We start from the raw sequence: 15,274 nt of genomic DNA, 5'->3' as shown, positions 1-15,274 counted from the left end.
TCTTTCTTGGGGTCCTGTTTTCTAGGTAGCCTCCCTGGAGTTGTGAGTAGCAGTCTAGTCATCCTTTGTTTTATATCTAGTATCCTCCTAGTATCATATCATGTTTGTCCTTCTGAGTCTGGGTTACCTCACTCAGGATGATTTTTTCTAGATCCATTTATTTGCCTGCAAACCTCATGATGTCATTATTTTTCTCTGCTGAGTATACTCCATTGTGTATATGTACCACATTTTATTTATCCATTCTTCAAAAAGAGACCATGATAAATGAAGAACCCATGGGAATAGGAAGAAGCAAAGTGCTAGAGAGGTCCCCAGAAATCCACAAAGATACTTCCACAATAGACTACTGGAATGGTCGAGAGAAAGCCCGAACTGATCTGCTCTGGTGATTGGATAGCCAAATACCCTAATGGTCATGGTAGAACTCTCACCCAATGACTGATGGAAGTGGATGCAGAGATCCACATCCATGCCCTAGGTGGAGCTGGGGGAGTTCAATTGGCAAGAAAGAGGAGGGATTGTATGAGCGAGAACTGTTGAGACCATGATTGGAAAAAGCACAGGGACAAATAGCCAAACTAGTGGAAACACATGAACTATGAACCAATAGCTAAGGAGCCCCCAACTGGATCAGGCCCTCTGGATAAGTGAGACAGTTGATTAACTTGAACTGTTTGGGAGGCCCCCAGGCAATGGGACCAGGACCTGTTCTTAGTGTTTAAGCTGACTGTTTGGAACCTGGGGCCTATGCAGGGACACTTTGCTCAGCCTGGGCGAAGGGAGGAGGGGACTGGACCTGCCTGGATTGAATCTACCAGGCTGAGCTGAATTCCCAAGGCAGTCCTTGCCCTGGAGGAGATGGGGGGCTTTAGGAGGGAAGACAGGGGAATCCATGGCTGATATGTAAAATTAAATTAAATTATAAAAAAGTATATATATATATATATATATATTTCCAGAAGTTGAAAAATACATTAGCAAAAACCCAAATTAGAAGGAGAAAAGATGTAGTAAAGAACAAAATAGAAATAAAAGAAAGATGGAGCTGAAGAAATGATAAAGAGGGTCAATGCAGCCAAGAGTTGGCTCTATAGAAAGATAAAAACACCCTCATCCAAACTCAAAATAAGAAGATCCAAGTAATATCAGAGCTAAATGCACACATGAAAGCCAGATGCTCCTAGACTGGTGTCTCACGTGGGGAGGTTTGAAAACACTGTATATTACTGAATCGTTGAGCACATCAATGATATTGCACATGCTTCCTTTGCAAATTCAGTTAGAAGAGACTTGTGCCAGTGATGAATTTACATAATGTTTATAATGTGTGGTCCCTTTTCGCCAGACCTATCCAGAGAAGTCAGTGGCTCTGATAACAAGCAACTTCCCTTGATTGCCTGGACTGTGCTCCCTTTTCCTTCCTTAATGTTTGTTTGAAGGAAATAACCACAGGCTTCTCTTGAATGGTGGTGCCCATGTACATGTGAGATTCTTAATACATACTTTGATCCAACAGTATTCAACAACATGCAAGTTCCATCTGAGAATCGGCATGCTCCACTAACAGAAGACCCTCCACGGGTTGTGGTTCCCCCCGCCCCGAGACTGTCTCTATCTATCCTCATTCCAGTTATCTTCCTTTTAAAGTATATTCCTCTGCTCTCATCAATCTTTCCCTTTAAAGTAAAAGTCAACTATAATGACTTTTGGTTTTTGTTTCAGATGATTTAAAATTTTATAAATTTAGTATCTTGTTATTAGTACTTTTTCTATAATAAAAACAAGATAGCATCATCTATTAGCTCTGTACTTTTCTAGTTCCTGCTTTTCAAATAATATGTGAAATAGGTTAATCATTTCAGATACATGTTGGCCATGGTGACTCACACCTGTAATCTCAGCACTTAGGAAGCCGAGATGGGACAAGTCTAATTCCAGTCTGTGCTATATGGTAAATCCCAGGACAATGATTATTTTTTCCTAATATAATGCATCCATTTATGTAAAAACACAAAAATTTTTAAAGCATGATTTTTTATTTTCATTCTCTCTCTCTGTCTGCCGACACCCATGCCCAGTGTGTGTACATTGGGTGTCTTCAGTGAATCTGCAGCTTACAGATTCAGAAAGATGGGCTAGCCAGTGAACCCCTGGGGTTCTTTCTCTACTTCCCTAGTGGGATTAGAGGTGTGACCTGCAACACATGGCTCAAGTGCTCAAGACATAATTGAGCCATTTCGCCTGGCTCCTCAGGCACAATTTTTAATGCTTATCTTTCATTTTGCAAACATGAAGGACCTATATTCTCTCTGAGTTTAATGAAACAAAACAGGTAATTTTTTTTTTAAAAGATTTAGCTAAATCTTGACTCTGGCAATTCCCTTCACAATAGTAGGTATTGCTCCCCTCCTCAATACAATGCATCTTACTTTTTTATTTCAGTTTTCATATTGAGTTTTCCGATTCTTTCTGCTGCATTTTCACTCACTACTTCTTAAGCATGCCTGCATTTTGTCTGCCGTGTGAGATCCATTTGTCCCTGTAGCAGTAGTAGGGAGATCTATAGAACATGGCTTGGAGAATGGTGCAGCTAGTTAGAGTTGTGGTATTACTAAATCACTAAATAAGTCATCGAGGATGCTGAAAATGACCTGGGAAATCCCCATGGGTAGACCACACATCCTGGGAAGGCTAGGAGAAAGAGGACTTGAGTATGACCCAGTAATTGCTACAAGGAGAGGCTTGGCATTAAAATCATTTTTTTTTCCTACCAGGGTGAATTCTAGGGCTTAAAAAATTTAAGCAATTTTTAGAAAATCATTGTGATTGCAAGTGGCAGAATCTAGATATGAATCCAGAAGTTGGGTATAAGCAGTTAGAAAGCCTTAGTAACTAGATCATTCAGTGGTCTAGAATTCTTTAAATTACTTTCTAATAGAAAAGGGTTCATTTTCACAGGGCAAGAAATTTACCTGCTTCCTCCATAGAGAATGAATAAAGGAAAGGTTAGATCCAAAAGGTTTATGGATACATATGAATGTGATAGGTTTTGAAGTGATTCAATTGCTTTTGGGATATATTTGTATTTTTCTGGCTACTTTTGAAATGCTCAAATAATATATTTTGGTTGTCTTCATAGAGTGAAATTCTGTGGTACATGCTGAAAAGTGCTACCTCAAGAAACAACTTTGATTTCATGGTTTTATGCAATCACCTCTTATATTATCTGGCAAGGTGTGCTTCGACATCCTGTTACCTCTGCTGAAATGACAGGAGCTTGCAAAAGATTCAAAGTCATGTCGAGTATCCCCTCCTTGACTAATGGACTTTGCTCCACAGTGACTAAAATGAGTGCTTTCAAGCTGCCACCTGGCCTTATGCATACCTTTCCTTGCATCACTTAGCAGGACACCTTTTAATAGTCTCTCCAGACCCATTTTCTCATTAGATTTAAAGCTCTTGCAATAGGGCCACGGCTTTCCGTGGTGTGAGTAATCCTAACGCCAAGCACTGCATCTTTCAAATAAGCAAAGGAGAGCTGAAAGAAGAGACGCGAGAACGAAGATTGAGGCATACCATTCGCTGTCCACTACTATATCAAAAAGTCAACTCATCTAAAGCTAAAAAGCTTCCAGCCCAGGATTATGCGTGTAAATGTGTACTTCCCCCTACACCAAGGACAGAAAGAGTAGTGTTGTTCTTTTAATTCAAATACATTGAATGGGAAACAAATTTAGTATTCTGTTTTTTAAAAGGTCTACTAACAACCTACCACCCAAGGGGGCCACTTTGAATAAACAATGTCTCTGTCCTGGCATGTATTCTTATATATTTCTTAGCCAGAAAAATACAAATTGCATATGACCTAAATGGTTGTAGTTAAAATATGTGAGTGTTCTTCCTTTGGGGCTAGCATTCTCAATTCTTTGTTCTACTACAAATAAAGAAAACTTTAAAAAGATTAGGTACATTCCAGTGGTATGTCAGCTAACTACTGCTTGGGATTTAGCCTCTTCAGGGATGAGACCATTATTGACTGTTCAGTGTACAGTGGTCAGCCTTGAAAACATATACACAATGCTAACAAAAAAATGAACTCAGCAGGTTGCATATATATATATATATATATATATATATATATATATATATGTGTGTGTGTGTGTGTGTGTGTGTGTGTGTGTGTGTGTGTATGTGTGTGTGTGTGTGTGTGTGTGTGTGTGTGTGTGTGTGTGTGTGTGTGTGTGTATGGACATATATACATAGACATGTAATTACACTGTGTATAATGACAGAAATGACAAACGAGGCTATCAGCTTGATGGTGGCATTCGAGTAGCTGAAAAGAGGGGAAGGGGAATGTAATTCTAATTCAATTAAAACATTTTTATGTAAATGAAAAGCTTAGAAAAACCCCCAAAATATTAGATGGATGACACCCAGATAGCAGAAAATTGTAACTATATACTTCCCCTCTGTGTGTTGTCAATCTTGTTCTTAGCTATTTATTGGGAATTTAAGGAACCTCATATATATTCAATTTTAATTTTCTAAACTTATAGACACTTAGTTACCCAATGCAATTGTAAGGAAAAGAAAGATGCTAACACACATTTTAATTCTTAGGAGCGAAAAGGTAGTTGGCCCCACTAATACATGTATACCACAGAAAAGTATGCCAGTCAACCTTGGTGGACATTTTACAAAAGCAGAGAAACAACTGAGCAGCTCCCTTCGGTATGTTTTAGCCATATGTCTGTAAGATACACAATACAGACAGAATGATCATCTTCACAATGCGTTTTTCCGCTTCATTTTATTTTTGTCAAAACTCAAATTATGTTTTAAAAGCTTGCTTTGTAACGTAAGCATAAAAACATGACAGTGTCCGATAGGGGGCAGTCAAGTACTACGAACAGAAGCGCCTGCATTTTTCCGGAGTCAGATTTTGTTTAGAGGGATAAGGGAAGACCCTGGACACATTTTTGTATTACCTTTTGTAGAGAGAGCAAAACTAAGCAAAATAAATGAAAATACTCTTTGTCACATTTCTGTTCCCAGCTGAAAGTCAATAGGATGTTAAAGAGTATGATTAAGTGCCACTCTGTGCCTTCTTATCCTAAAAGCTCACAGGTATGAGGCTGTAGACAACTGAGTTAGCTGTTCTGCACTCTCCAAACTCTAAAGTGGGTTCATCTCCATCTTGCAGTTCAGTGCTTCATGTAGTTGACGTCCTCTTCTGGAAGTAGTTGAATAAAAACTGTAAAGAGTCTCACCAGACTCCTCGCCCCAGGCTTCAAAGCATAATAAAAGAGGTGATTGAAAAATGTTACTGGTGCATAATATCTTAACAATCTGCCAGTTTATCACTCCTACAGAGAAGTTGGAATAAGTGCTGGTTCTTTTGTTTTTGAAGACAGAAGTTAGGAGATGTAGGGGTGAGATTACTCCCCACTGCAGGGGTGTGCAAGGTGCTTCTGCAGATGAACACTGGGTTTGTTCTTGAAAAGCTGCATAAAAATCCAAATGAAACTGTGAGATAGCACCAAAAAGAATGAAACCATTTTTTTAAAGAGGTGAGGAAAATGCCTATTTAGGCTTTGAAACTGTGGTTTAAAAGAGGTTGCTTTTTTATTCTAATATGGCCCTTATCCTGACAGCTTAAAATCAGACCTGCACATGCCCTCGGGCTAGCTTTATAAATCCTATTAAGCACATTACATGCTAATCTCCCACCGAATATCCCACTGAGAATTTTCCATTGAAGCATTTCACAGTACCCATCACGCAGAACATGTGTGCTTGATTTCTGCTGCTACCACATAAGGGAACTTAATTTGTTTTTGATCTGAAAATAGGCACCTGAGCCCACAACTCAGCACCTCATTCACTTGTTCACCTGTTACAGTTATGAATCATGAAGTCTCTTTCTGAACCATTAAGCAGTGGCTAACTTGAGGCCTCTGAACACAGCTGCCATTGCCTTCTACAGCCTGTTTGAGTGAAGTTGAGGCCCATGATTGTAAATTCCTGCATGTGGGTTGCACTCAAAACTGGGGCATAGATCAGCAACTGCTAACAGCAATTTGAGAACTATCTGAGCATCTTGAAATACTTTACTTTCAGGAAGAATAGGTAATTTTAACTAAGTTTTCTTGGCACCAACATAGTTTATATGGCTAAAGGGAGGTTTCTAGAATATTCTTCCCAGAAATAGTTCTCTTATTAAATTTCTTAGGAAGTTCATTCTACATTTGATTTGGAATTCACTACTGTTATGAGCTGTGTGGGGGGTGAGTGCGGATTGGCTTCTGAGCTGTAAAAACAGTCAGCTGTTTGCATTATAACATCCCTAAGGCTATATTGTATATTACTTGAAACATGGATGGTCCTAGAAAATTCCTAGCTGACTTCAGGTCTGGGGATGAGATATACTTTAGCTCATTTTATTCCGTGTGAACAACAGGATGTGTTACCTTTGTAGTGCTATTTTTCCTGTGGTTTGATGTTTCTCTCTGGAAATATATAATTGATTCATGTGATCAGTCTTTGATGAAAACTGATATACTCCTTAGACAATTTTATATCTCTGAGTCCATATTTGGTTTTATTCATATACATTACTCTTTACTATTATTGTTGTTGTTTATTGCAATGCAGTTTTCAGACAGAGTCAAGTAAGAAGCACAGGGGCCACCTCTTGCATGCCTACTCACCATTCACGTTCTTTTGAAAGGAACAAAGGAGGAAATTGTGTAGTTTTGACAGTGACCTGAAAGCCCAGAACTGATGCTGCCTTAGCAGTCTGTAGATGCTTCTCCAAGGGAAGAGGAACCCAGAGGAGTGCAGTGTGGGCTTGGTCTTCTGCTCAACCTAGCATCTGCCTATGGGCTCTGTCTTTGCTTCTGTCTGAGTGTGAACAGCATTATACTAAGTCTCATTTTTGTGATGCTTCTCTAGTAGGATTTGCAGAATGCTATGAATGATATCCTTGGCCAAGTCTATTTACAATGCAGACTGTAGCAATGGAAAGTCATAAAAGCATTTAATGGTCTTTCAACTATAATTTAACTTTGCCAGGATTCATGCATAAAATCACACATTTTCACAAATCTTGATAAATATATCTAGGTCCAAATGTCACTATTTTTCTTCCTACAAAGAAAGACTTGACATAAAATTAGGGCATTCTGTTCTGGGCTAAAAAGCTCCTTTGCATTTAAGTTTTTATGGTGATTAAAAAGTATAATTTTCATAGTAGAAAAACACTTTTAGAGGGCAAGAGACATTTTCTATGTGAGAGAATGGATTTTCTTTTACTTAAAAATGGGATGTTTTTGGGGAAAGTGTGAGTTTTTCTTCAAACGGAACTGTTAAAATGTGACTCAAGTAATTTCCCCTTAACACACACTTATTTAGTACTTAGTTCTGACAGAAACTGTGCCTAAATGGAGATGTGACAACCTCCCAAGACCGGCTCCAGTTTAATTAAGCCAGGTGTGAGTCAAAGAAATGTCTGGTGATTTTGGTTGTTGTTTCTTTCCTTTATTTTGTTTTTTTTTTTGACCTTTACTTCTATTTACTGTTTCTTGCTTTAATTTACTATTGAAGGACCATTTCCGGTAAAACTACTAAAAACAATTACTCTGTTCAGAAATCTAAATGCAACAAAGCAACCCCATTTGAAAGTAGAAACAGAAATCCCTACTGAAACTAGCTTAATAAACCTCACCAAGATGTAGTCTAGATGGTAGCATCAACACCTGCTATTGAAGTCGGGGATCATTTTCTCAGTAACTGTTCTGATGCTTCGGCCTGACCTCTGTCTTTGTCATCGTATTGCCCTGTTTATCTCCGATGCAAGGATGTGTTCCATGACAGACGGACGAGGGAACAGCAGATACAGGAAAGATTAACAGGTTCAGTGGATGCACTGAGAAGCCATTAATCAGCAGCATGGTGTCTCTAGGCGCCGTTAACGGGAGAAATCCACACAGAAAGGCTTTTAAAAAGTGTTTGATTGGAAATTATGAAATGCTAAAGGCCACACAAAAGGAAACAAGAAATATATGGCTAAGTCTATATTTTTAATTATCAAATATAAAGTGACAAAGGTTTTGAAAGGCTTGCCACTGAGTTTCCAATAGAATGAACTGTAGTGAGCATACATGCATCAAAGATGAATAAAAGGCTTCCCATATTTCTCTTTTTGTCATGTGATGTTGTGAGACTCCCCAACAGAAGATGGTCCCCAGGTATTGATGAATCAGTAACGTTACCATAGAGAACCTGTGGGTATGTTCTGAATTCTGCTTGACTTAGAGATAGCAACCTGGTTGTAGATCATAAGTGACATATGCTTGCTGACAAAACTTGTTCCAGCATGAAAGGTCTTTACTTGTATTGTCTGAAATCTCAGACAAAGTGCAATGGAAATGGGAGCCCTATCTTAGTCAAAGTTTACCAACGCTGCATCTGGAAAACATATGCTAGTAATTTTATGAGTTTTCCTTTTTAATAATACCCCCTTTTTGGGTGTCAAGTCTGCACGTTTGGAAACATGGCTCTTACAGGATCCTGAAAAATGAGCTATCTATCATATAAATGGTATGTGATTTGGATTATATATCCATTTCATATAGTCATTATTGTTACATGTGCTGAATGGGTGTCTAGCATATACATAGCCCTACTGAGAGAATAAATTCAAGCTCTCCAAGCTACCACTAAGGGAGATAACTCTAAGGAAATATGAGTAAAAGTGATTATGTAATCTAGTAGTTAGGAAAAATATTCAAGGGCAAATTCTGCCGTTAGTAAGATATGTGATCTCAGGCTGCTCACCTTTCCTGTCTTTAAAGTTTTCATTAGATAAATGTGGTGAATTGGAATAGATGATTTGAATGTCCCTTCCACTTCCACCAACTTAAAAGTTTTTAATTATAATTAAGGAGCGAGCAGAAAGATGATGACCGAAAGAACAGAGGTCAATATTACTGGGCAGAACAATGCCACAGGGCCATAATCAAAGTGCATCCTATCCTGGACCACTGGCAGACTTCCCTCAGCAGGACTCAGTGAGTTTATTCCAGCATGGGAGAGAGAAGGCACTATTAACAGAGTCACAAGCATGCCAGTCAGTGTCTAAAAGTATCCAAAGAGCAGTCTTCCCATGAATACCTGAACTGAGCCCTCAGGGTAGCTACCTCAGGAGTGGAGTCATAAAGTTTGGTAAGTTTTTCACATTTCTGAATAATCCACATACGAGTCACAGTATTACACATTGAGACTTCTAACGCCATATCAAAAATGTAAACTAGGACTTGTATCTGAAAGCTATATTATTATGAAATATAATCTATAAAGAGAAAAATTTTAGTATATTTTTAATATTTCAAACTACCTTTCTTGATGTTAGAAGTTTATCCATCAAGAGTCAAGGAAAATAAATCTAGAGCAATCGAATGTGGTCTAAAAGCTTTATTATTTACCTTTCAAAAGCTATGGTTGACATTCAGTTAGGCTTTTGCTGATTATATATATATATATATATATATATATATATATATATATATATATATATACATATTAAGATATTTATAAAAGCATCAGTAAAAAGTAACAGAGGCATAAAGAGAAGGAAACAGAGAGGTTTTGGTCACATTTTTATCTTTTCAAGGGAAATCTGAATATTTGGCAAATGGTGGCAATTAAGATACATTAAATCTTATTTATCTCAATCACATCTCCAAATCCCAGTTGAACAAGTATAGTGCCAAAAGAAACCCCATGTTTGATGGGAAGAACTAACATGTGCTATAATTATAAACTATCACGAATCTCCACTTTTAACTCATATTTTTCAATTTTAAAGCATTGAGGATGTGGCAATGGATACTTTTTCTTCAATCCTCCTCCTGCTCCTCCTCCTCCCCCTCCTCCCCTTCCTGCTCCTGTGTTGCTCCCTGGCAACTTGGCAATGTTTCTTCCTGGAGAAGCAGAGTGAGAGAATCTCAGTACCCTGGGGCAGTGGTTATGTAACTTCCTAGCCCCCTAGCAACCCAGACTTGGGGGCAAATTCTCCTGCATATTACTCTCTAGTGAGAGGTGGCCAGACTCAGTGTGTTCTTTATACAAAGTTCCTCTTCTTCACTCACATCTGAGGTGGGGAGTGTATAAAATAATACCAGGGATAGTAAAAGTCCCCAAGAATACCAATGATAAACAGCAGAAATGAAATGTTTCATCACGTACAGGCAGGGCGGCTCTAAGACAAAGTGTAAGATTATAAATGACTGATTGTCAATAGTCACCTAATATCATAAACTATATAGAAAGAGTGATAGGTTTTATTTTAATTTGTCTCACTGAGAAAGTGTAAAATATTCTATAGCTTGTTAAAAATGTATTTGACTTGTTAATGTTAATAACTGATGATAATGAAATTATAATGGCTCATAAGAATAAAAAAATAACTAGCTGTTTATTCTTCATCAGAACATATTTTATTAATTTCTTTTCCATGACAGCATATATTATGGAGAAATAAAATTATTTATAGAAAATTATGTTTTTGTTACTTTTATACATATAATCTATTAAATTAGATGAATACTTAAAACCTAGGAATATATTATTTAATTTAAGCTCAAGGTTTTTTCTCTAGATATTTGTACCACAGCAGAACTCATAATAATAACCATATCTTGTGATAAATTGGTTGTTTTTAATAGATGTTTGGAAGAACCACTTTATGCAAATGATCTGATGCGAGGTGCGCAATTTCTTCCCATGTCATTTCAAACTAGCTTTATTTAACTTTCTGATGCAATGAAACCCCACTATTTTCTATTTAGTCTGCTTATTATGTATTCTAGATGAACTGGTCATATGCATTAACTGGAACCCGAGTCTAAACCTTCTTTCTAAAGTATCCACTGCAAACAAACATTTCAGTGCAGGTGTCTGTTCACTTAGCAGGTATCTGTGCAAGGTTCCTACACTCCCGCCAAAGTGCTGGAGGAATTTCTCTTATAGCAGGGCCTGTATCACATTTCCTTGTTGTCTTCCAATAAAATGTCTCCACTTGTATTTCACAGAAAATGTTTAGTGGAAACACAGTCACAGTGGAAATTAGATACAGTGAGTTACCCCTCACCAGCAAGCACACTGTCCCTTACACCTAAACTTCTGAATATGCTGTGTTGGTTTGTAGCACTAATTTGAGTCATGTGCTATTCACAGTTTATGGTTTGATTTTTTTTTATTGCTTTAAACACTCTTATTTTGCTTCACTGTTCTATGTTTGGGCAGTACAGTTTCAATTTCTTTCATTCAAGGAAGAAAAAAAAAAGTAGGTCAAACGGTCTGAGACAGTCCATGTTGCTTTTACTGTGCTCCTGCATTTCTAGGCTCATTCTCCTGGAGTACTGCCTGCATAGAGTGGAGCATGCTGAAACCTCAGCACCTCTCGGGTTTTTATTACACTGACTACCTTTACCAGATTTTCCTTTTCAAGTTTGCTTGGTGCTGCTGAGGCCAAAAAGAAGTTGCCTATCAAGAGTGTGTGGGGTCTCACCCTGACTGCCTCTGTCACCTTGTCTAGGTGGAGGGCAACTGCATAAAGCAGTGTGGAAGACAGAGTCTGACATTGTCAGCATGGCTTGCTTCCCCTTGTTTTTTTTTTTTTTTTTTTTTTTTTTTTTTTTTTTTTTTGTAGGGGGGGAGTGGAGATCAAAGGATGGGATGGAAATTTCATTGTAGCTTATATCACAGTTGCCTAATTGAGGAAAGATATATACCCAGTCTGTCTCAGTGGATAATTCCATAGGCTGCAGATGTCTTGTGGACCCATGAGAAACACTACTTTGCATTCACAATTACCATTCTTTTGAACTTCATCATTTATTCCTAAGTTTGTGATTTTGCTTTTTAATAGGAAATTTCCTTCCTATTTGGTATATAGCATTATGAAACTGAAAAAATCTAGGGGCTATTATGTGTAACAATTAGAAGAAAATAAGTCATATACTTGCAAATATTATATGTAGTGGGTCCTGAATAAATAAATGCACAAGGCAAAGTAAAAATGAAACTTTTCAAAATGAAAACTATAGCATAACTATGTATGGAAATTCCCATCTTCCAGATGCCTGGCATTGTACTCCAAAGTTCCCTTTGTGCACTTTGGTTCTGTCTAATCTTAATGGCTTCTGTTCTGGAGTGCCCAAAGATGGCTCTCAAGACTTTTATGGTCATTTCTAGGACTTGTTTCTCCCATTCATGTGTAAGTTTCAAGCCTGACAGTGCATGGACTCTTTAAAATATCGTTCCTCTTCTAAGTATCTTTTGCCTTGTTTTTTTTTCTTCTTGCAGTTTTTTATGTATTTGGTTTTTCAAAACGGAGTTTCTCTGTGTAGCCCTGGCTGTCTTAGAAGTTGCCTGGAACTCAGAGATCCACCTGACTTTGCTTCTATTGTTGAGATTAAAGTCATGGGCCACCTCACCTGGCATCTGGTTTTAAAATATTAAAATGTAAGATATTTTTCCAAAGAAAAACAATGACTTATATTGCTGTGAAGAAAGACACCCCTCAACTCTTAAGATACCGTAGTTTTACCCCAATAGTCATTTCTGAAGGGCGGATTAAGTTCTAAATACCAGAATTACCATGTGATTCTTAAAGATCACAAAATCAGCTTAAGCTGTGTATATGTACTCAATATATGCCTAAATATTTCACAGACTCATTTAGATACATCTCATGGTTTCAGAAAGTTCCCAGACTGTCAGTGCAATATAGGAAATAAAAACCCCACAAAACTACCTCAAAACCTTAAAATGGCTCAAGGTATCCTTTTAAACAGAAAATTCAGACAAAACTCATTGGCAGTCTTTGCTTTAATATGACCAGCTTGGGAGCTTGGTTGGCTGCACTTATCTTGCCGCCCGCCTGTGTGTGTGTGTGTGTGTGTGTGTGTGTGTGTGTGTGTGTGTGTGTGTGTGTGTGTGTGTTGGTTAGTGACTTTGGGAGTTTTGGTTTTGTTTCTGCTGAGTCACTAATTTTGCAGCTCTGTCCCCAGGTGCCACTCAGCATAAAAGTTACTAGTGCAGTTGAAAAAGCTCTGGGAGCTGTCAAGTGGAGGAAACCATTTCCCTAAGAGAAGCAAGGTCCAGGCTTGCATTGGCTCCCAGGATTGAGCTTCCTTGCAGCCCAGGCATCAAATCTGCTTTGCCTAGGAAGCCACTCGCTGGGACTTCTCAGCTGGCTGGTGATGCTTTCTGGCGCCTGGCTGGCTTGGCCCACTGCAGTCCCCCTTCTCTAAGGACCCAGATCCCTACTGAAACAGCGAGGAGTTACTTTCTCTTCAAGAAGGCTGAAAGAGCAGTGATTTGTGGCGTTCTCATTTGAGGCTGTTTCCCTGTCGTGTTAACCGCCTCTTACTAGTAATAGATGTGATTTCTGTGGGCGACGGAGGGGTATACGAAGGCCTCGGTGATTAATAGTGAATTCCCATCGGCGGGCATCTCTCTGCCCCTCTTGCGTGATGTAAGATCAGACGTACCCCTGCATCGAAAAGTCCAGACATACAGCGCCTGGCTGGCGCTCGCACGCTCTCCGCAGGCGCGCTTCCGCACACCTTCCACATTCTGCTCCTAGCAGAGCAAGGCGGACTGGCTGGACCCACCGACCCAGGGATTTCCAGTGACATTTGTAAATGACGCGGCTCTGTTCCAGGCTGCCAGCGGCCGCGGCCGGGCCGAGGGTGCCGCCACCGAGCAGTCTGCAGCACAGGCTCGCCTGGAAGATCACCATGTCCCAGTTGCTTCTCGCCATCCTCACTCTCTCGGGATTATTGCCTAACGCCAAGGTGCTGACTGTGGGAGCTGACCAAGGTAAGTGCCACGACCACCCACTTTCCCCATTTCCTCCCTTGGCTTTCCTACTGGGTGATGCTGGCAGACAACTGAGTGTGAAACTTAAGTCCTTGGCAGCCCCGCTCCCGGGACCCGCTGGCCACTGTGCGCTAGCCTCCTGGGGAGAGAGGGTTATTGGAGGGTTTCTGAACTAGGTGCCAGAGTGTTCCGCACTCCCCCCGCCCCATTTTACCCTTGGTCATTTTCAGGTCCTGATTTTGTCTGTCCCCCTTTCCCCCGGGATCATTTGGACTTGGCTGTGCCTTCTGCCCGGGCATCCCAAGCGCTGCAGATGTTGGATCAGAATTCGCGTTTCTTTGAGACTCCCTTTGGCGCTGGCTCTCAGCTGAGATTCTCATGATTCTCCGCCATAGACAATTACTCTCCCAACTTAGCTCCGGGTTTACTTCCTCAGCTGTGCATCTGGGGAGAGGTGTCAGAGCTCCCTCCCTCTCTGAGTGTCTCTGTAGCCTTTTGCTGGGCTGATTTGGGTTGGGTAGGCAGCAGAGAAGCCCTTTGGGCTTTTCTGAGAGCACGCACCTGCTTGAACTTGCCTTTTCTGACAGGGAAGGTCTGTGACCCAGCACCAGGGTACCTTGATAGCCTTATCAACTGGAGAGCCTGATTCTATCTAGCCTATCACTTTGTGCTTGCTTCTTACCAAACAGCTGGGAATGGTAGAAGTTCAGAGGGGAAAGGTTATAGGGGAGCCCAGAGAGAAGGTAGGGATTATAAACCAAGGTTTTGAAACTTTTGACCTGGAAACCCACAGTTCCGCTTATCAGCTTACTATCATTGACGAGGATATGTGGGTTAAAAGAGGAAAGGGGGAAATCATAGCAGAGGAACGTTTGCACACTGCTACCAGGCTTGGAAGGGTTAACTCCTTAAAGGAAAATTAGAAGTATCATAAATCCTGAACTGAGCTCACAACGATCATACAATTCAGCTTTTTAACTTAATTAGGAAAGAGAAAATAAACAAGCAAAAAAAAATTAAAAACCTCAAATACACAGATGCCAATGCACACAAATAGGCAAGGTCTTGCATTGTGCGATTCAGTCGGTTTAGGTATAAGGAATTATGAATTGACTATGAACTAGTTTCATTATAGGACAGCACCGGGTGGGTTGTAATGATCCTATTTAACCGACTCTTGGCAACCAGTCCTGTAATGAAACTAGTTCATAGTCATAGCAGGCTCACACGTGTCATTTCTAGGAGTGGCACTGGTAATCTTTCAGGTGCACCGCTGCGGAATCATAAAGATTCCGAACTTGCTTAAGTTGCCTTGAAGTTGCTGTGGAACAGTTGAAAACGGTGCAGATAAAATGGAAGCATGTGGCTCTCACTTGAA

At 39.7% G+C, this 15,274-nt stretch overlaps 1 protein-coding gene across 5 annotated transcripts in view; it reads left to right on the top strand.

The window, feature by feature from the left end:
• Window positions 1-13,180: 13,180 nt before the first annotated feature.
• Window positions 13,181-15,274, top strand: part of Lrp1b (LDL receptor related protein 1B) — a 1,950,932-nt gene continuing 1,948,838 nt past the window's right edge. For 3 of the 5 annotated variants that reach the window (XM_052726598.1, XM_052726596.1, XM_052726595.1), the window contains exon 1: window positions 13,183-13,896. In XM_052726598.1, coding sequence (XP_052582558.1) covers window positions 13,719-13,896 — 178 coding nt within the window. In that variant the 5' untranslated portion in view covers window positions 13,183-13,718. Of the gene's footprint in view, window positions 13,897-15,274 lie in introns of all 5 variants that reach the window. The other 2 variants (XM_052726599.1, XM_052726597.1) reach the window with 2 other exon arrangements.

This window comes from Peromyscus californicus, unplaced genomic scaffold, assembly GCF_007827085.1.
Source record: "Peromyscus californicus insignis strain IS unplaced genomic scaffold, ASM782708v3 Scaffold_7__1_contigs__length_154581171, whole genome shotgun sequence".
Lineage (NCBI taxonomy): Eukaryota > Metazoa > Chordata > Mammalia > Rodentia > Cricetidae > Peromyscus > Peromyscus californicus.
This window is presented reverse-complemented; position numbering and strand designations above follow the sequence as displayed.